This window comes from Phascolarctos cinereus, unplaced genomic scaffold, assembly GCF_003287225.1.
Source record: "Phascolarctos cinereus isolate Bilbo 61053 unplaced genomic scaffold, phaCin_HiC Scaffold_726;HRSCAF=1367, whole genome shotgun sequence".
NCBI classification, from domain to species: Eukaryota; Metazoa; Chordata; class Mammalia; order Diprotodontia; family Phascolarctidae; genus Phascolarctos; species Phascolarctos cinereus.
The window spans coordinates 209,382,448-209,402,706 of NW_027556098.1; the positions used below are offsets into that span (position 1 = coordinate 209,382,448).

General features: G+C 37.9%; 1 protein-coding gene across 2 annotated transcripts; it reads left to right on the top strand.

Moving 5' to 3' along the window:
• Window positions 1–60: 60 nt before the first annotated feature.
• Window positions 61–19,019, top strand: PRKRA (protein activator of interferon induced protein kinase EIF2AK2). Of its 2 annotated transcripts, none has more exons than XM_020991060.2 (8): window positions 61–344; window positions 1,047–1,216; window positions 5,095–5,176; window positions 9,289–9,367; window positions 10,431–10,548; window positions 12,012–12,106; window positions 15,845–16,019; window positions 18,271–19,019. In XM_020991060.2, exons 1-8 carry the CDS (start codon window positions 280–282, stop codon window positions 18,423–18,425), a joined length of 939 nt encoding a protein of 312 aa, XP_020846719.1. In that variant the 5' UTR covers window positions 61–279; the 3' UTR covers window positions 18,426–19,019. The 2 variants fall into 2 exon arrangements, with proteins under 2 accessions (XP_020846719.1, XP_020846717.1); XM_020991058.2 differs by having other exon boundaries at window positions 62–344; window positions 18,268–19,019.
• Window positions 19,020–20,259: the final 1,240 nt, after the last annotated feature.

A 20,259-nucleotide genomic window follows, 5' to 3' on the forward strand; every position in this document is an offset into this window, starting at 1 on the left:
ACAGGGACGCGGAGGAGGAGGGGGGGAGGAGGAGAAGAAGAGGGACAAGAGGCAGCTGAGGCAGAAGCAGAAGCGGCAGTGGCGGAGGGGGAACGGGAAGCGACCATCACGGCGACCGCGACGGCGACCGCGACAGCGGCCCCGGGGGCCAAAGAGGCCCCTCTTGGGGACGGGCCGCCCAAAGGAAGGAGAGCGAATCCCCGGCCCCGAGCCCCCCCCGCCGCCGCCCCGGCGGCCCCAGCCACGCCGGCGGCTCCAGCCTCCGCTTCACGGCCGAACATGCCCCAGGGCGGCCTCCACACCGCGACCTCGCCGCCGGCCTCGCAGGACAGCGGCACCTTCAGGTCAGTCCGCGGGCGGGGCCCTAGCCTGCCCCGGCGTGGCCCGTGAGACACCAGGTAGGGCCTCGCGGGGGAGGAGAGGAGGGGGCGAGAGAGGACGAGGAGGCCTCCGAGGTGCCTTCTGGGTAATAGTACTCCTCCCTCCTCTTCCCTCTCTCTCCCTCGTCCACTTCTTGGAGCTGAGAGAGGCCCCGCCCTCCAGGGCTCTACTCCTTCCCTCCCCCATCCCAACCCCCACTCCACCCCCAGGCAGCGCCGTGGGTGGGTCAGGTTGGAAGAGCTGCTGCTGTCGTATCCCAGAAGCCCCAGGCAGCTCGGGTTACCTGAGCCCTGATAGGCTTGAGAGAGAGGACGCCCGAGGTGCATCGGAGATCGTTTCGTTCCCTGAGCAGGTGCTGCTGGAGCCAGCGGGCTTTCTCTCTCTGACCCTCCCTAACCTTCCCCCTCCCTCACCTCGCCTGATCCCTGCTGCTGCAGCTGCCAGCGGAGGAAATTGGAGAATAACCCCACTCCCAATGCCATCTTCATTTTTCAGAACTCAGAAGAAAATACAGCCACCTCGTTTTCTAGTTGTAAGAATGAAAAGTGAATCCCCTTCGATTAGCTTTAGGGCCCCACTTGACACTTAAAATATCTACTTTCATGCCCTCCCCCACACACACACCCCTTTGGCTTTTCTAGCAGACAACCTTCTCATTCATGCAGGTTGGGGAAAATGATCACAGCCAAACCTGGGAAAACACCAATTCAGGTGTTACATGAGTATGGCATGAAGACCAATAATGTACCCGTTTATGAATTTGAAAGAGCTGATGGACATGCAAATACGCCGAGTTTCACCTTCAGAGTGACCGTTGGTGATATAACTTGCACAGGTCTGTATACACTGTTAATCCAAACTATTAAGAGCATTGTCCTAAAAATAGGCTGTAATGGCTTCTTTAGAAAGGTGCTCTAGGGAAATATTGAAACTTCTGACTCGGATCAGAAGAAAGACATTTTGAACTTTATCCTCTTTTTCTCGTTTTCTCCCTCCCTTTTTCCCTCTACCCAAGTACCATCTTAACCCGACTTTAGAGTTAGTAATGGAGGCCTCCAACTCCCTGTTACAGCCTAAGATATCTCTAATGGTTCCATTAGGCTACTTCAGAGTCAGAACTGGAGAGGCTTTAAAGATGAGTAGGAACTCTGAAGTAGCCCTGGGGACTAAGATAGTTTTTAACCATGTGTCCAAACTCACAGCCCCTACCTGTACCTTGATTTCCAATTTCCCACCCCACTTTGCAACTTGTTAAACTTGAGGGAAAGTGGGTATGAATTCTCTTCTCCCCCACTGTAAGACACATAGAACCTTAGGAAGTTCTTCAGCTTTCCTAGGTCACTGTTGTAGAAACAAGCGTATTCTTGTTTATTTACCAGGCTGGAGCTGGCCCAGTAAAACATCTCGTTCTGTATCCAAAAAAAAGAAAAGAAATGAACTTAGATAATTTATATGTGAATTTTCCTGTTTAAGTATGGTTACACTATTCCAGTCATTAACTTCTTGAACCTGAAACACACAAAAAGACACATTGCTTTTTATTTGAAAAATATATGTAACAACAATAAATTCGAATGGAATAGTCAAGTTTTATGATCTGTTCATCTAAAAACTTAAGAGATCATAGATTTTGTGTTGTTTTTTCTTACTGAGGTGAAGCTACATTTCATATCCCTGAAATGTGTGATCTTTAGTAAAAAGGCATAGGTACTGAAGTAGAATGCTGATCCCTGATGAGAACAGAGAAGGAATAATCACTGTTTTCCCAGCTGGAAATTGGGGGTGGAGAGGGCAAGAAGAGAATAGAGGCAGAGAAGAAAGCAACTTTTAAGTTCATATTGTCTAATCCCTTCATTTTATACTTGAAGAAGCTGAGATGTTATGTGACAAACACAAAGTCACAACATTAGGTAGCCAGAGTCAGGACATGAAGCCAGACGTTCTGACTCCAAATCCCACACAACTTTCTACTGCACAGTGCTGCCTCCTATACTGGCCAAGCAGCCATTTTGTAAATCTACTTAGTAAATCATGAACTTTTGGTTGGAAATCTATGTTAAAAGTAACCAGAAGCTTAAAATCTTTTTTTTCTTCCTCTTTACTGTATGAGACTCTCATTGTGTGACTGGGGGAGCTACTTGGAGCTTAACCACTATGAACCTCAATTACTAATGTGTAAAACAAAGGAAATGTTTGAATCACCTGCCTTGTTGAGTTCTCTGTCAAACACAGTATAAACATAGGAGCTATTATTAGTAAATGTGTTCCATGTATGAACCAAAGAAATAATAAAGCTATTTCAGGTAGTCTTTGTTTCTGGGATATTGTTTGCATATACCACAGAGAGTCAGCATAGCATAGTAGATGGAGAGTTAGGAAGACCTGAAGTCAAGTTTTACCTCTAATACACATTGGCTGTGATACTGCCTGCATTGGGCAGCTCTCTAGTATTTTTAAGTATAGAGTGTTGCTCATCTGTTTTAATGGAGTTTTCTAACTGGAAGTTTCCTATACTAATGAAATCCTAAGTTTAAAATTGTTTAAATATAAGACAGCAAGCTAGCTATATATAAGCTCAATTTAAAAAAAACTATTCCCTCAGTATAATTTAGACTGAAGACCAGAAATCTACAGGGTATCTATAAAAGATGACATCATCACCATTCTGACTGGGTCAACCCCCCTTTCCTTAACACCCTTGTTCTGCTCTCATCCCATTTTACTGGTAAAAATGTAGGCTATCTTCTTGAAACGCCTTATTTCGGAGACTGTTGATCATAAAATCTTAGAGGTTGAAGGGAACTTAAAGATCCAGTCTGGGCCTCCATTTTACAGAAAAGAAACTGAACCCCAGAAAAGAAAAATTATTTACCAGAAGTAGCGGCTGTTCAGGCAGAGTTGAAGTGAACTTGGTTGGGTCTTTTGATTTCCTAGTCAGGAACTTGTTTTACTACATTACTCTGTCTTGTCCCTAAGAGAAGGAAAAAGTTAAATGTGTAAGGTTTTATTCATTGCTGGTTTCTGAAATTAGAAATAGACTCTGGCCTCATCTCCCTACACCCTTTCTCCGCTCATAAAGTGAATGTAGGTTGACTTTAAAATAGGGAAGAGGTCACTCTCCTTTTCTCCTCCCTTGAAAGCGTACCATGATACCCTAAATATAATCATTGTAGATATACAACTTCTAACTGGAGTTTGACCAGGCACACAAGGATGCAACAGAGTAGAGCGATGATAATTTTGCTGTTAAATATTTTCATTGCTGAGTGCTTTAAAGGGAAGCCTACTCTTAACACTGCCATAGCTGACTAGGCTACATTGCAGAAGTTTAGACTTCTCTGCTATTAACACTGGTGTTCTCCCTTTCATCCAAGCTTAGGGGAGAAGTGAATATATTCAGTACGTCTGAGCATGAAATGTAACCTCTTTTTTATCATTTTATAGAGCATCTGTAATTTTAAAATGTCATTTTGATGTATACATTTAGGATGTAAGGAAACCCTTTTAAAAATACGTTTTGGTTGTTATCTTTTGTTTTTACGTGACCTAGATGTCTTCCTGTATCCCTTCCTCTCTCCCATCCCAAAGAGCTGTCCTTTGTCAAAATTTTTTAAGAGAGAAAAAAAAATCAGAAAAACCATTCTATACATTAAGAAAAATCTGGCACCATATGCAGTGTTCCATTTCCTTAGATGCCCATCTTCTCTCAAGGATATGGGGTGGAGCAGGAAGATGTCTTCTCATATTCCCCCTTGGAGCCAAACTTTTTTTTTGTTTTTAATAATTTTGCAGAATTCATTTTATTTTTAAAAAAATATTTAGTTTGTTTTTAACTTTCACTTTTATAAGATTTTGAGTTTTAAATTTTCTCCTCTTTCCCCTCCCCCTCTCCAAGACAGCATGAAATCTGATACAGGCTATATATGTACAATCGTAGTAAACATATTTCCACATTAGTTGTGCAAAGAAGAAATAGAACCAAAGGGAAAAACCATGAGAACAAAGAAAAAAAAACAAAGGGGGGAAAAAAAGAAAATAGTACGCTTTCTGCATTCGGACTCCATAATTCATTCTCGATGTGGGCAGCATTTCCATCATGAGTCTTTTGGAATTGTTTTAGTTCATGGCATTCGTTTTCAAATGTTTCGTGTTTGTGGAACTTTGAATTTACATTTTTGTAGTCATGTATATTGTATTCCTGGTTCTGCTTACTTCACTTTGCATCAATTCATGCAAGTCTTTCCATGCTTCTCTATGTTCATGTTCGTCATTTCTTATAGTACAGTGCTATTTCATTCATATACCATAATTTGTTTAGCCATTTCCCGAGCCAATGGGTATCTACTTAGGGAAAATCTTTTTTATTACATGTATTTAGAGAGGCAATGTGCTATGTGGATAGAATGCTGTATATGGAGTCAGGAAGATTTGGATCCAGATCCTTTCTTAAACCCTTCTGTACTGCAGGTCCCTCGTCTGTAAAAATCAGGAAAATAGTATTTGTAGAGGACGTATCTCACAAGGTCATTATAAAACCAAATGAGGTAACGATTTCAAAATACTTTGCAAAATGTTAAATGCTACATAACATCAGCATTCTTAATAAGTAATAATTTTGTCGTCTTTCCTTCTTGTGAGTTAAAGTCATTTGCTCATATGTCTTGTTGATATTATCTTAGATCGTCTTGCCTTTTTTTCTTTTTCCTAATATAGGTGAAGGTTCAAGTAAGAAAATGGCGAAGCATAAAGCTGCAGAAGCCGCCATTGGCCATTTGAAAGCAAATGCAAGTCTTTGGTGAGCTACAGATTTTGGTTTTTTTTTTTCTTTTCTTTTTTTTTTTTGCACTTTTCAGCTCAGAAATATCACTGCTGAGGCGAAAATGAAAGTTTGAGTTATGTTTGCAAAAGCAACAGAATAAACAGTTGTATTTAAACTGGAAACACTTTTTTTAATGAAAGCTCTCATATTTAGGAATAAAAACTTAAGTTCAAGAATTAAATTTAAATGAAAGCTCTGTTGAGCTAGGCCCATTCTTTTTCCCAGATAGGACTTACATCAGTGCAGTAGAGATCTAGTTATTTCTTGGTACATTCTTTGATAGGCTAATATTTACCATGACTGTTTTACAGTATTAAGAGAAAGCATTTTCTTGTGAGAAAGATGATGTTTTTAAACTGCTCTTCTAGGGCACTAGCAAGAGAGACAAAGGCAATAAATTTCCCTGTAAGTCTAAAATTTGTTTTTCATTCCTGGAAAGCTATGTGTCATATGTGGCTTATTAAATAATCGATACGGGGATTATTAAATGAACTTTAATATCAGGCCTTTGCATATTACTGAATTAAATGGTAGTTTAGCTGGTAAAATAACTATTGGAAAGAGTTTTGTTATGAGGGATATATAACTGGCTAGACTGTGAAGCACCATGTATATCACACTTTTAAATACTCCCTTATTTATATCAAAGAATTAGAGAATTTCAGAATTGGGAGGGACCACAGTGATCATATAGCCCTGCCCACACACAGAAAAGAATCTCCACTACAGTATACTCAACCTTTAGTCATGCAGTCTTGGCACGAAGAGTTCCAATTAGAGGAATCTACTATATTCTGAGGAAGCCCATTCCACTTTTGAACAGCTTTGTTTCTCAAGATGTTTCTGCCTACAAGCAAGCCTTTGCAAACCTACAGCTCCTGGTTCTGCTGTTTGGGGTGACCAAACAGGACAAGTGTGATAACTCTTTCATAGATTTGGAAGATAGTTATCATATTATCATGACCCCATATGGGGTCACAACCCACAGTTTAAGAAGCTCTGCTTCAGACAATCATCACCAGTTCCTTAAACCTATCCTTACATGCCAGGAAGTTGAGGCCCTGATTCACCATTTTTGTTCTTTGGATGTTCTCCGACTTATCAGTGTCCTTCCTTAAATGTCACACTCAGAACCAAACACAGTATTTTTGATGTGGTAAGACCAGGGCAGAATATAGTGGGACTATTACCACCTTATTCCTAGAAGCTATACCTCTCTTATTTCAGCCCAAGATTTCTGTAGCTAATCTCTGGGCCAGTTCTAATGTCCTTAATTCACACGAGATGCCATCTAGTTCTAGTTGATGCCAGCATCCTCTGTTTAGGTTCCTACAGAGACTTTCTCTTCCTCTGTGGAGTTTTGGCTTGGCCATATTCTTATTCTCTCCTACTTTAAATCTTAGAGAATTCCTAGAACTATTACCATTATAAAGACGCTATATATCAGCGCCTGTCTTTGATATTCCAGAATAAGTCAGATCCTTGAGGCTAGAGATCACATCTAATAGATATATACTAATTTTCAAGACTTGCCAAGTCATTGCCTGGCTTTTTTTTTTCTGCCCCTGATGATTGCCATTGTATTTCTGTGCACCAAAAGGTCAACACCATAAAATGTTCAGTGCATTTGGCACATTGTAAAATTGAATAGCATTATAAAAATGAGTGTACTCTGCGAGATTTTTGCAAGTGATGTTTTAGATAGCCAGGGAAAAATAAGCCAAAAAACACTTACGTATTTTTGTTTCATGGCAGGTAGAAGAGGGGATTGTCAGGTTATGATCAGGCCTAGAAGGGTTAACCCAATGCCATAATTTTCCTTCCTTCTAATCAAAATTATTTTGATGATTTCAGATTACTGCATTGTAAACGGATGCCTATAGCATGGTAACTCAGTTTGAAACCATGCTGGCAAACAAAAAATAAACTAGATAGTATTATCTGAAATCTCAGTAGTTGTAAAAGTTGCCCACCAGTTGCCAAACTATGTGCATGCAGCTTAATTCTAAATTAGTTCTGGCTTTCTAAATAACTATAGTGTTCTTAGATACATTTCTACTTAAAACCGACTAAAAAAATCACTCACCTATTTTGAATCCTTAACTTTACTCTCAAAAATTAAGAATCAAAAAATTAAGAGTGCAGCTGCTTTGTGCAAAACATAGCATAGCCCCATAACATGAAACTGTTCAATCTAGACATTCTTAACTAAATAAGAGATTTTAAAAATATATTACCAGATCATGTCAATCAAAAGTTCATTGAATATTTGCCCTGTTTGAGGTGCTGTTGTAGGCACTAGAAGAAATAGAGATGAAAAAGGCAAGGTCCTTGCCTCATGAATCTGCCACTCTAGGAGAAATGATATACACAAATAATTATGATAGAAAAATAAAATCTAGGATACCCAAATTAATTTTACACTCTGAAAATTTCCTGCCATTTTTCTGCTTCTTTTGGTAACTATGATAATATAATAATGATACTTACATTATATAGAGCTTGGCAGTATGTAAAGTGTTTTCACAATATGGTATCATATGATTTAAATTACACCTCTGAGGGTAGGTAGAATAAGCATCATCCATATTTTTCAGGTAAAGAAATAAGAGTCTCAGAGAAACAAAATTAATGGTTTGACCATATGATGAGTAAATGTCTGAGCCAGGTTTAGAACCTGCAGATCTTCTGGTTCCTGGTGTACTATATATTCCATTATACTAAGTCAGTCTATTTCATATAAATATGTTGCTATCATATAAATAACTTGCTTCCATTTAAAAAATTTTTTTTTATTTTTTGGTTAGGCAATGGGGTTTAAGTGACCTGCCCAGGGTCACGCAGCTAGCAAGCGTTTTGTGTGTGAGACCAGATTTGAACTTAGTTCCTCCTGAATGCAGGGCTGGCGCACTATCCACTGCGCCACCTAGCTGCCCTGCTACCATTTTATTAAAACAGCTGACAGCTGGCCAAAGTGACCCACCAGTGTCATATAATTTTTCTTCTGTCAGAACCAGTGAGTCTCTTACCTTTAATCATACTCCATTTGTACTCTTCATTTCTATATTAGTTTACTTTTTTGAGAGTCTTTAGCTTTTAAATAAATTTTCTTATGGGTCAAGATTTATCCTAAATGACTTTAATGAAGTGTGAACAGAATTTTTTTTTTCCTCTTGAATTAGAATTCAAAATTTGATTACATTTTTTGAAGGTAAGAGATTCTGCTTCTGATTTGGTTTCACAGTTCTTTGTAACTCTTATGTATATTTAGGTTTGAATTCATTAGTTTAATGTTTGTATTTGTTCAAAAATAATGTGAGTCTAAGTATGAACTTGGAAAATTCACTTCCATTTTGGCATTAATAATTTTCAAAGCAACCAGCAAGAGGCATTAGTTCTCAAATAATTTCCAATTTGAAGAAGTTCGTATCTGTAAACCAAAAAACTAGATTTTCTGTATCTTTTATTCTTTTAAAAAATTCAGTACCTTCTCCATACCAGTTTTTAATTTCTATTATTTTAAAAGAATTTTGTAATATTATACAACATCTGGAAATCCTATCAGATCAAAACTAAGGGTTAATTACCAACATTTGGTTTACATAGAAATTTTAAGGACTGCATGTTACATAAAAGTACACTTCTAATGGATGCCTTTATTGTTTATGCAGTAGAATCGATTCACAAAGATATTTGCAATGACCTGTTACAGGGTTGGCAAACTATGACCTGTGGGCCAAATTTTTATTTTACTTTAAAAACATAAAAACATTCTTGGCTCATTGGCCATACAGAAAAAGGTGGCAGGCTAGATTTGGCCTATGAGCTCTTTGTAGGTTGTTGGCCTCTGACCTGGCAGAATACAACTATAAACCAAAGAAGATAGTAAACTAAAGGTGTTTAAATTAGGATTTTGTGTTTAATTTCATTAATTATGTTTGATGTAATATACCACAAACAAAAAAGGACAAAAAGTAGTAAAAAGAAAATTTCCCCATCATGTATTACAGATTGAAAATAAGCATGTCTGTTTAGTCATATTTGTGAAGTTATTTGCTGATTCACAATATATTTTAAAAATAATTTAGTTTTGCAGTTCCAGACCCAATGGCTCCTGATCCTTCCAAGCAACCAAAGAATCAGGCTAATCCTATTGGTTCATTGCAGGTATGTTGTGTAATTATGTTTTTCATATGTAATATTTGTCTTCCAAAAAAAGATGTAACAATGACTTTAGCATAGTTGTGTTGCATAAAAAAAGAAATGAGTATTTTAAAATGAAATGGTAATATGTTTTGTTTTCCAAGTTACTTTCATTAGATGTTACAAAACTAATTTGAAATGATTATTCTATTTATTATGTCTTGGATTTTCCTCCCATATACAGTATCTGCCTTTGGTTTGTGGAATTCTCATTTGAGATCAACAGGACCCCTGTGCACATGGGTAGAGTGTTTTACATTTTAAGAATGTTTCTTGCCACTTGTGACAGAAGACCTCTTTCTACTTCTGTTGTGAGAGAAGCCATCATAAATAGCCCAGACCAGATAGCATAGGTCAAGGAAAGGGAAGTAGTATGCTTATTTGCTTACTCTGCCAAAAATAACACAGTGGGCTTTGAATTAATGCATGCAGATCATCCTCCTTACAGATTATCCATGCATTCTATTGGCCAGTTTTCCACCCCCATTATCCCGTTGGTCCTGTTGAATACTTTCTTCCCTTATATGGGCTTTTGTTTTGTTCTGTTTTCTCACCTTTTTTCTGCACCTTCACCAAAGTTTTCTTTTTGCTTTCTTTGCTCTGCCCTGTTCCCATCCAAATGCAATGGTTAGTCAGCTGTGGGCACAGACGTCTACAGATAATGAAGGGAGAGGCTATAGGAGTCACTGGCAGTGAATTCCTCCAGACATCCTCTCTAATGTCCAATAAGAGGCTTTCAGCAGCCTGGCTTCTCATGTGAGATCTCAGAGTATTATGGTCATATGGAAGCACTCCATTCACAGGAGGGTATTGCTTCTGTGTTAATATTGGTGGACTTGTAAAATATAAAATGTTAGGATGTCTGTGAAAATAGGAGGTGAACTTTCCTAATTTTTTTGTTGTTGCTAAGCATCATTACTTTGTTACCACCTTTATAATAGAAATGGGGAAAAAAGAGATTATAATGTTTTTGTTATAGTCATTACGTAAATGAAATTATAAATGAAGCTTTACCACTGTTTTGTAGGAACTGGCTATTCAGCATGGCTGGAGACTTCCCGAGTATACCCTTTCTCAGGAGGGAGGACCTGCTCATAAGAAAGAGTTCACTACGATTTGTAGACTTGAATCATTTATAGAAACTGGTATATATGTCTTGTTTAATACTGTAACATGCTGTGTCAAAAGAAATTTTTTTCTAGTAGCAGATTGTTACTTTTCTCTCTTTTTAAATTTAAGTATATCTTGAATCATTGCTTTGGCATGCTTCAGTAAATTGTTATCATAACTCTAGTACCTTTGCCCATTGGCATGTATCCGGGGCCTAAAAGAAGTCTTGTTGTACAACATATGAATAAGCTATGCTTTCTTTCACTTGTAACTTTTTAATGCCTTTCTCTGAGACTTGAGATTAAATTTGAGTGTATTTAGTTGTATGCAGATATTTTCATAACTTTACAGAGAATGTCTAGGTTTGAGCAGAAAATAGGTGTAAGGGATAAGGTAGTATTTCTAAATAAAGAATGAGGATAATGAATTTTTTAAAGCACACGAATATTTTGTACTTTTAAGCCCAACATTATTTTAAAGCAGGTACAGATAAATACTATGTACTTTTTTATGGACATGCAGAGAGAAGAAACAGTAAATCTTTTTCAGAGTTTCATCATTAACTTAAGAAGTTAAAAGGGCTCCAGGGGAATGTTGAAATTAACAAATGAAGGTGGGATAGGGAATAAAATGATAGAAAAGGAAGAACAAGGACATGAGAATAATCTCAGTTTAAGAGATACTAAACTTTTAATCTGTGTTGAAGACAGTAAGAAAAAATACATAGAAAGCTAGTATGATTATACTTATACTTAGTTTTTCTTATATTCGTTCTTTAATGCATTTGAAATAATTTTTAAAGTTTAATTAATTTAAAGTTTGGTTAAATACTACAACCAATTTCTTTTTTGTTTTGTTTTCAATTTATTTAGTATTTTATATTTCCCCAGTTACATGTAAAAACAATTAATATTCATTTTTAAAACTTTTTGAGTTTCAAGTTCTGTCCTGTCCTCCCTCCTCACCACCCCCATTGAGAAGGCAAGCATTATACATATTACAATCAATTTCAAGGAAATAAGTACCTCTTCAATGATTTTTCTAATCTAATTCCACCCTTTTACACTCAAGGAGGGGGTGATACATAGTTCTAAGTTTGTTTAAGACAGCCAGAGACAGGCCTAGAAGAATGAGATTATAATTTGCATAGACCACTGCAGATTGGGAAAGTGGTCAGAAATAAACCAAGTGTAGTTTACTAAAGAGAAGTGCAGGAAGAGTCTACTTGTTGAGGAAAAAATAACATAAATATAGAGGACATTTATACGTAAAAGTGCAACAGTGCAGGACAGTATAGAAAACAGGTTTACCAGGTATCTGCAAGTCAACAGTAACTTAAAAAAGCAAGCTTGAATCCAGGATGAAACTATGTGAAGAACATGTAGGCAACATGAGACAATTTTTCCATTACACAGGAACCCATTCTTTCATAATCCATCTAGCCTGCCTTTGTGGACATTAACTCTTTTTAAATGTTTTCTATTATTTTTTTCTTTAGGAAAGGGGGCATCAAAAAAACAAGCCAAGAGAAATGCTGCTGAAAAGTTTCTTGCCAAATTCCGTGAATTCTCTCCTGATAATAATGTTTCCTTAGTAAGTAGTGATTGGGCTTTAATGGCGTTAATATGATCAAGTACCTTATTCTCTAAGAAGCTGTATTTTCATTCTGTGTAGGTCATTCAAGCCCTTTTAGTCCCATGAAAGGACATTGAGTTATTTACTGGCTACCATATGTCTAATTTCAGCTATCTTCCAGATACATACAATTGTTCTCAGGAGGGACTAAGTGAGAGTATAAATCAGAAGTTGTCAAACTAGAACTCTAGTGTCAGTGCTGGGTGTTTTAGAGAATCAAAGAGCTTTGTTAAAAATAATATTACCTTGAATTTCTATAGCACTTTGCAGGTTTCAGAGGTCTTTCACATACATTATTTTATATGACTTTTATAACAGTTCTAGATAGGCAAAGCAAGTCTTTTTCTGTCTTACTGGGCATAGTAACAAGGTTGTGTCAGAAGCCTTCTGGAACCTTGGCATGGAGCAGACTTGCAAGTGTTCTGGCTGAGAACCTGCAGTAGTGGAGAGAAAGGAAAAAAGCACTGATCTTGAAGTCAAAAGAGAAGGATTTGAGTCTAGCCCATGACTTCTGAGCCTCAGGAAGATGCTTTGTCATGAACAGATGTGCTCTGTTTGTTTTATGGTGCCAGCAGCACTTTGGTTGTCACATCTATTGTTTATGTAGTGGAGAAAGTAGGGACTAGTCTTGTGGTTTAAAAGTAAGTTATGGCCATCAAAACCATCAAAGAGGAAAACCCAGGACAGCTAGATGACTCAATAGAAGGAGACGGGGCCTAGATTCAGGAAGGCATGTGGTCAAATTCATCCTCAGCCATGAACGTGACTCTGGGCAAATTACTTAACTTCTGTTTGCTTCAGTTTCCTCATTTGTAAAATGGGGATAATAATAGCACCTACCTCTCAGGTTTATTGTGAAGATCAAATGAGATATTTGTAAAGCACTTAGCACAATGCCTGGCCCATAGTAAGCAATGCGTAAGTGTTAACGAATATTAAATAGACCCTAACCCAGATTTCACTGTTTGGAATTGTGCTTGCTTAGAATCTATTAACATCAATACCACAAAAATCCTTTGACTATGTGAAATCAAATTCTTGATTTCATGTCCACCATTTGACCTGGCCATGTAAAAGTGTAATCCCATTATAGTCTTACTTTGGTCAGATACACATCAGGAACGTTATGTCTAATTCTTTGGGTGCCATATTTTATGTAAGTCGTTGATGAGTGTATCAATGTTTAGCATGTATAGATCAGTATAAGCCAGCATCGTGAAAAGACTCAAAACCCATGTGCTATGATCACTTATTGAGGATATATTGTGGAGAAGATACCTACATCTGATAGGATATTTGACTAGAAAGCCACTAAAGTTCTTTCCAACTCTTGGAGTCTATGGTCGTCCATTTTGTAGATGAGAAAACTGAGAATCATAGGGTTTAATCTGGAAGGGACCTTAGAGACGTAGTAGTCCATTCCTCATTTTACAGATGAGGAGGCTGATGCCATGAGAGGTTAGTGCTTTATCCTATGTCACATAGCTAGGAATTAACAGAGCTGGAAAACACCCCAGAACCTCTGACTCTTAAGTAGAGAGCTCTTTTTACCCAGTATTGCCTCTTTGTATTCAGTAAGTATATGATGAGTACATGGTAAAGGAGCGGGCATTTTAGGTACATTTTGCAAGTAAATAAAACTTAAGACACAGAGAGGTTAAGATGATCACAAGCATTTGTTAAGTACCTCTCTGTGTTCCAGGCAGTGATAGGCACCATAAAACAAAGACAACCCTCCCACACAAAAACCAGTTCCTGCCTTAACAAGCTTATATTCTGTCAGGGGAAACAACACATGCATCCAAGTAAATATAAAAAGTATACAAGGTAATTTTGGGAGGTGGGGGAAGCACTAACAGGTGGGATCAGGAAGGAAATTATAGCGGAGCTGAAGTTTGAAGGAAGATGAGGATTCTGAGAGGCGTGGGAGCTGAGCATGTATTCTAAAGATGAGGATAACTGTTTCAATATAACTGGTTTCCTTTGTAATCTACGTGTTTTATTTTCTGAATTTTAAAGTATTCTGAAAAGGAGTGCCAAAGGGGCCCATGGCACAGAGCAGGTTAAGAACCTCTACCTTAGAGCATAGAACTGGAAGGAGCTTCGAACATGGAACATAGGGCTGGTCGTCTTCATGAGCTGCAGAGCTTGTCTAGAGGGAGTTTGGGACAGGGAAGGAGCCTAAGATATTTGAAGTCAAAGAGACTTGGGTTTAGATGCCACCTTTGTTATTTACATAATCTCAGGCAGGTCACTCAATATCTCTATTCTTCAGCTGCCTCACCTGCAAAATTAGGAGATGGAAGTAAATGGTATTTATCTCTTCTAGTCCTAAGTGTGATCTAGTCCAGCCTCTTCATTTCACAGATGAGGACACACAGGCTCTATGTCACTTGCTGAAAGATGTTAAATGTGTGAATTGGGAGCTCAGCAAAGAGGCTCCCCAAGGGCACCTCGAGGATGGGTGAGATCATAGAAGCAGTGAGACTATTCCCATCTGACTATTCTGCCCTCCCCATTCACTTTGTATTTCTAGGAATCATCGAAACTAGGGGTGGAGGGAACCTCACAGCAATGACTCTCAGGAGGTTTGTAGAGGTCCCAATTCCTTTATTTTATGGCAAAAGGAAACTGAGGACATGGAAGGCAAAGGAACTTTACAAAGGTCAGACAGGGCTCAAAGAAGTTAGGTGATTTGCTCAAGGTTACATAGCTAGTAAATGTTAGATCGGAAACTAAAACCTATGTTTTCTGACTTCCTCATCCAGGATTTTTGCCGGTAAAACACACTGGTTCCCTAGGGAGTTGACAGTTATCTGTGTCTATATTTGGTGTAGGGGGTGGGGAGTAGAGTTCTGGCACTGGATGATAAGTATTAGGCTCATGGTACATAAAGGTATTTTGGGTTTTTTTAATTGACAGAGTAGTTGAAATGGTTTTATTAGGGCTAAACCACCTTTTTTTTTTTAAAGATCACAGTTTGCCTAATTGAAAATAAGGTGATGCGTTCTCTACAAAATACCTCAAATATTATGCCAGACAATTAGCCATTTCACTTTTCCTTTTCTACCTCATAGTACCCTATACTGTTAAAGTTTCTGGTGGTCTACACTGTCTCACATCAACCTTTCCTTGGTTCTTTTCCCTCATTTCCTGCCTAATTCTAGATCAATTTTTGGGCTTGGGCTAAAAAATAAAATGAATAGGGAGAGATGGATATCAAGGCAGTGATTCAATTATTAAGCTGGCTCAGATTATTTGCAACTTTGTGGCATTCCAGAATGTAGCCCTAGGAAAACGAATGAAAACCATTCACTTCAAAGAAAAATTTTGTACTAATTTTTATGTTATACAAATATTTTATTAGCGAATTTCCATATAGTTGTGTCTGCCTCTTGCTAATATCTATTTTAAATTGAAGAGTTATAGATGAATAGAGCTCTGGCCTTGGAGTCAGGAGGACCTGAGTTCAAATCCAGCCTCAGACACTTAACACTTACTAGCTGTGTGACCCTGGGCAAGTCACTTAATCCCAAACACCTCACCCAAAAAAAGGCAAAAAAAAAAGTTATGGATGACCTAGTTTCTGATTAAAATGCTTTTTTTAAGTTACACTTAGGGTAGTTTTTTAATAAATGTTTTTAATCAAAGTAGAAGTTATCTGTCTATAAGTGTAAACTTTCAAATGTTTTTCAGGCACACGCATTAGGAAGTACTATTGGGTGTACTTGGAATACGCTGAGGAATTCAAATGGGGAGAAAATAACTTTACTGAGAAGAAGCCTACTCAGTATCCCTAATACAGATTACATTCAGATGCTTGGAGAAATTGGAAAGGAACAAGGTTTTGAAATAACATATTTGGATATAGGTAAGATTTTCTTTTTAGTTGATTTCAAAAACTTCTTTCTTGATTCAGAAAGCTGAAGTAAGATTTTTAGGTTAGAGTCCAGTCATTCCTAGCACTGATTGAAGGTTTATACGCAATGCTTGTACAATAACCACTTCAATAATATAATAACACTTTTCTACCCTGTTACTCTGGGGGGAGGAATAGGAACAGCTTTGGACTGCCCCCCCCCTTACCTTGACTTAAAACTTTACTTTTTCTTGGTCCTTGATTTTTTTTTTAATTTTAATTACTTAAATAATTTATTTATTTACTTTAACTTAATTTACTTTAATTACACCTACCTAATGTCTTTTTTGTTGATAAATTTGGCTTATATTATAACAAATGATAAAGAACTCAGTTGTTCACGGCTACTCTTAATCTGATTAATTTTGATGGGAAGTGAGCAGGACTTAGAGCTGAAACTTTGATAATCAGATGTTCATAATAACCGTGAGAGAAGAGGATTTATAAGACTTGAGATGGAGATTTCTGATTTTCTGTAGCACTTTGAGGAGACACAGAGAGTAAAGAATGCATGCTACCTTTATGTTCTGATAATGCTGCCCGAACCACAGTAAATGTTTATTTGGATGAGCCTAGAAATGAAGCACAAATTTAGGGTCAAGGTGTCTTTTAAGAGACTCTCTGTATCTAGACTGTGGAAAATAATCGATTCATGTTTATTTAAATTAAAAAAGGAAACAGTTGGATTTTGCTAGAGTTATATTTTAATGATGCAGTTACTTTTGAAAAGCTTCTAACAGATTTTTAAGCAAGCTTACTGATTTCCATATTTCTGATTGAATTCTTATAAAAACGGCATGTTAACTGGAGGAAGATGCTATCAACATGAAAACCTAGATGTAAGAACTAGAAAGCCTCTTTCCCCATAAGTCACACTATACATTCAGACATTTCCCCTCTAAACCAGGGGTTCTTAACCTGGGTTCTGTGAGAATTTGTTTTTTTAAAAACTATTTTGGTAACTCTACTTCAGCTGGTCTCCTTCCTAATTCTATATGTATTTATGCAGTTAAAAAGGGGTCCAGGGCAGCTAGGTGGCGAAGTGAATAGAGTACTAGCCCTAGATTCAGGAGGACCTGAGTTCAAATCTGGCCTCAGACCAGACACTTGACACTTAACTAGCTGTGTGACCCTGGGCAAGTCACTTAACCCCATTGCCTAGCCAAAAAAAAATAAAATAAAAATACAAAAGGGTCCATATGCTGTACCAGACTACCGAAGGGGTCCATGACACACAAAAAAAGGTTAATCACTACCTGCTCTGAATTGAGTACAGATGAAGTAGTATGACTGAAATCTTGCTGATTTTAATAATCATTCTATCATATACTTTCTTTTCCTTCTCTTGTTTTGGTTTTGGTGAGGGCAGTTGGGGTTAATTGACTTTGCCAGAGTCACACAGCTAGTAAGTGTTATGTGTCTGAAGCCACGTTTAAACTCAGGTCCTCCTGAATCCAGGGCTGGTGCTCTATCCACTGCGCCACCTAGCTGCCCCCTCTTGTCTTATTTTATCCTTTTTCACCTACTGTAACTCATCAGAAGGCCTGCCTTCTTCCTTCTTGATTCAGGATTACACTTTGTCTCAAATATTTGTGTGTGTTTTTTAATGGATCTTTTAGCTAGGCTGGTCCTCAGATGACACAGTCTGCCACGGATACATTTAGAAGTATTTTTTAAGTACCTGCTGTGGGTCAGACACTCTGCTGGGCCCATATTTGAAGACTTTCCAATTTAGTAGGATGTAATAAGGTTTTCCTTCTAATGGTTTTCACCTTCAAGAGCCCAGGATTACCTTCATATTACAACTATCGTAAGAACGGACTCCGCACTGAAGTGGAGATTCAGAGATTGTAATCTTTAAAAAATTCATGCACAAAAATAATGCATATGATCAAGAGAAGTCTTCAGCTAGCTCTGCATTTTCATTTGCCCAGATCCAAATGTCAACTGAGGATAGCAGCTGACATCTTAATAGAAAATACAGAACTTTCTCTTTAGTTGTACCAAGTAGAAAAAAGGAAGTCCTGCATTTGCTGGAGTTGAGATTTGTTTTACCCTGCAGAGTGGGTGGCAAGGATTAATAAAGCATCTTAAATTTATGCTTGCTAATAAGAGGATCTTAATTTCTTAAGCTCGGGTTTCTCAGTTATTGATACAAAGTATGTGTGATGTGTTGGTAATAGTAGTTTATCTGTTTCAGAAGAACTGAGCGTGAATGGACAGTACCAGTGTCTTGCTGAACTTTCAACCAGTCCCATCACGGTCTGCCATGGTTCAGGGATCTCCTGTGGCAGTGCTCATAGTGATGCAGCTCACAATGCCCTACAGTATTTAAAGATAATGGCAGAGAGAAAGTAAACTTGGAGCAACTTTAAGAAAAATCCTTCAGCAGCAGTAGCACATAAAAGGAGTTTTTCCCCCCCAAGTAAAATGTTGACTGTAATGTTTAGCTTGTGTGATGTTTCTAAATCACTTTGATAGAAAACCATCAGACTACAGTTTTCATTATATCACAGCAGTGGTTATGAATTAAGCTCATTTTAATGGCTTCAACTTTGTATTGTTTTCTTGTATTTATAAACTTTGTATCATGAAGCAGAGTGTAGCACCTAGTACATGCCATGCACACAGTAGGCAGTAAAAAAATATTTCTTGTTTATAATGACAATGATGAAATAAAACTACTACTGAGCAACAATTTTTACTGGTGCTTAAATCCTTCCTCACACAAAGCTTACTAAAGGGTTTTCTAAAGAACCCCTTTATAATGCTAGTGTTGAGGGACAGGACTAACACCGGCCTTATAGGCTAACTGTTATATCAGACTTTTTTGCATGTAGTTGTTAATGTTTCAGGGGACATGATTTGACTGCAGTATATACGAATCCATGTAATAAGGAGCTGTATTATAATGGGGTTCTACTGCATTTTATTAAAAAGCTACTGACTTGATTGTTCTCTTCAATTCTTTCTATTTAACTCCGTGTATTAATTATAGTTTTGTAACTTTGCATTTAGAGGCTCACCTGTCTTATATATGCTGAACTTGGATGTATCCATTAAATGTGAATGAAAACCTAGTAATGGCTGCTAGCCACAGGAACTCCACTTCCCTTTCCACCTCCGCTACCTGGGCTTTTCTCTCTTCTACTTTTTTTAGTCTCCAGCTAGTTCTGTTGATGCTTTTCACCTTGTCTCAGGGTAGGGATCTGTAGTGGCAGAAATAGCATTGGCTGGAATGTTGGTGCCAAAGGGAAAAGAGGAATGCAGATTTCTTTAGCTATTCTTCCCAAATCCCTCACCCCTGCTCAGGTTCTCATAACTCCAAAACTATTCCTTTGGTAGTGTCACTAACTCTGTCTAATCTCTTTTCTCTACTAGAGTGTGCTGTTCACATTCCCCAAACCAGGTCCTGTGAGCAAATGCCTAAGGTAGCCCAAGTCTGGATTTCCCCTGAAAGGTAGATGATTTTAGTCCTTTGTGTACCAAGCCTGAAGTTAACAACTGTGATTTTGTCTCTCTAAGGTCTCCCAACTGGAAAAAAAATGCTACAAATAGAAGCAGGGTATTTTTACTTCTGATTGATTTTTAAATTGTTTATTCAGAAACTATCAACATTTAACCCCTCTGTCAGACTGCTTTATGACATGAAGGACTCGGGTGCAATGGGAAATGTTCTCACTTTCTTGGCTCCTATCCTACACCCAAGAAACCTTGGAAAATCCCATCTGTGCCACACACATGCACACCTTCAGTACTTTTAAGACCACCTGAAAGGAAAACTAAAATTAAATTTTAATTGAAAGGTTAAAAAAAAAGTACAACAGATCTTGAAAAATATATCTCTTTATTGAGTAATTTGTCTTCCAAGAGTCTATCTAGCATCAGTTGCTCGTGAATAAGCAGATTCCTTTCATGCTTGCTCTCAACTGATGTTGCCAGATATGGCTTTTGATGCAGTGAGTAGTTTTTCTTGTCAGCTGACCGTATCAGGCATTGCTCTCCATATAGCCACTGACAGTTCATATCTCAGCAAATGACATTGGGTTTTGCTGTAGTTGGTGCTCCTTTAACTGACCAGCTCACCAGAACCACTTGTTCCCTACAGGTGGTACCAAGTTATTTTCAAATAGGGTCAGACCCACTGGAGGCAAATCTTAGTGCTGTTTTTCCAGTGGCATTGGGGGAAAAC

Coding starts and splice junctions, on each gene's coding strand:
- PRKRA (XM_020991058.2), top strand. CDS start 280: ATGCCCCAGGGCGGCCTCCACACCGCGACCTCGCCGCCGGCCTCGCAG. Junction 1,217..5,094: donor TGGTGATATAACTTGCACAG/GTCTGTATACAC, acceptor TTCCTAATATAG/GTGAAGGTTCAAGTAAGAAA. Junction 9,368..10,430: donor ATCCTATTGGTTCATTGCAG/GTATGTTGTGTA, acceptor ACTGTTTTGTAG/GAACTGGCTATTCAGCATGG.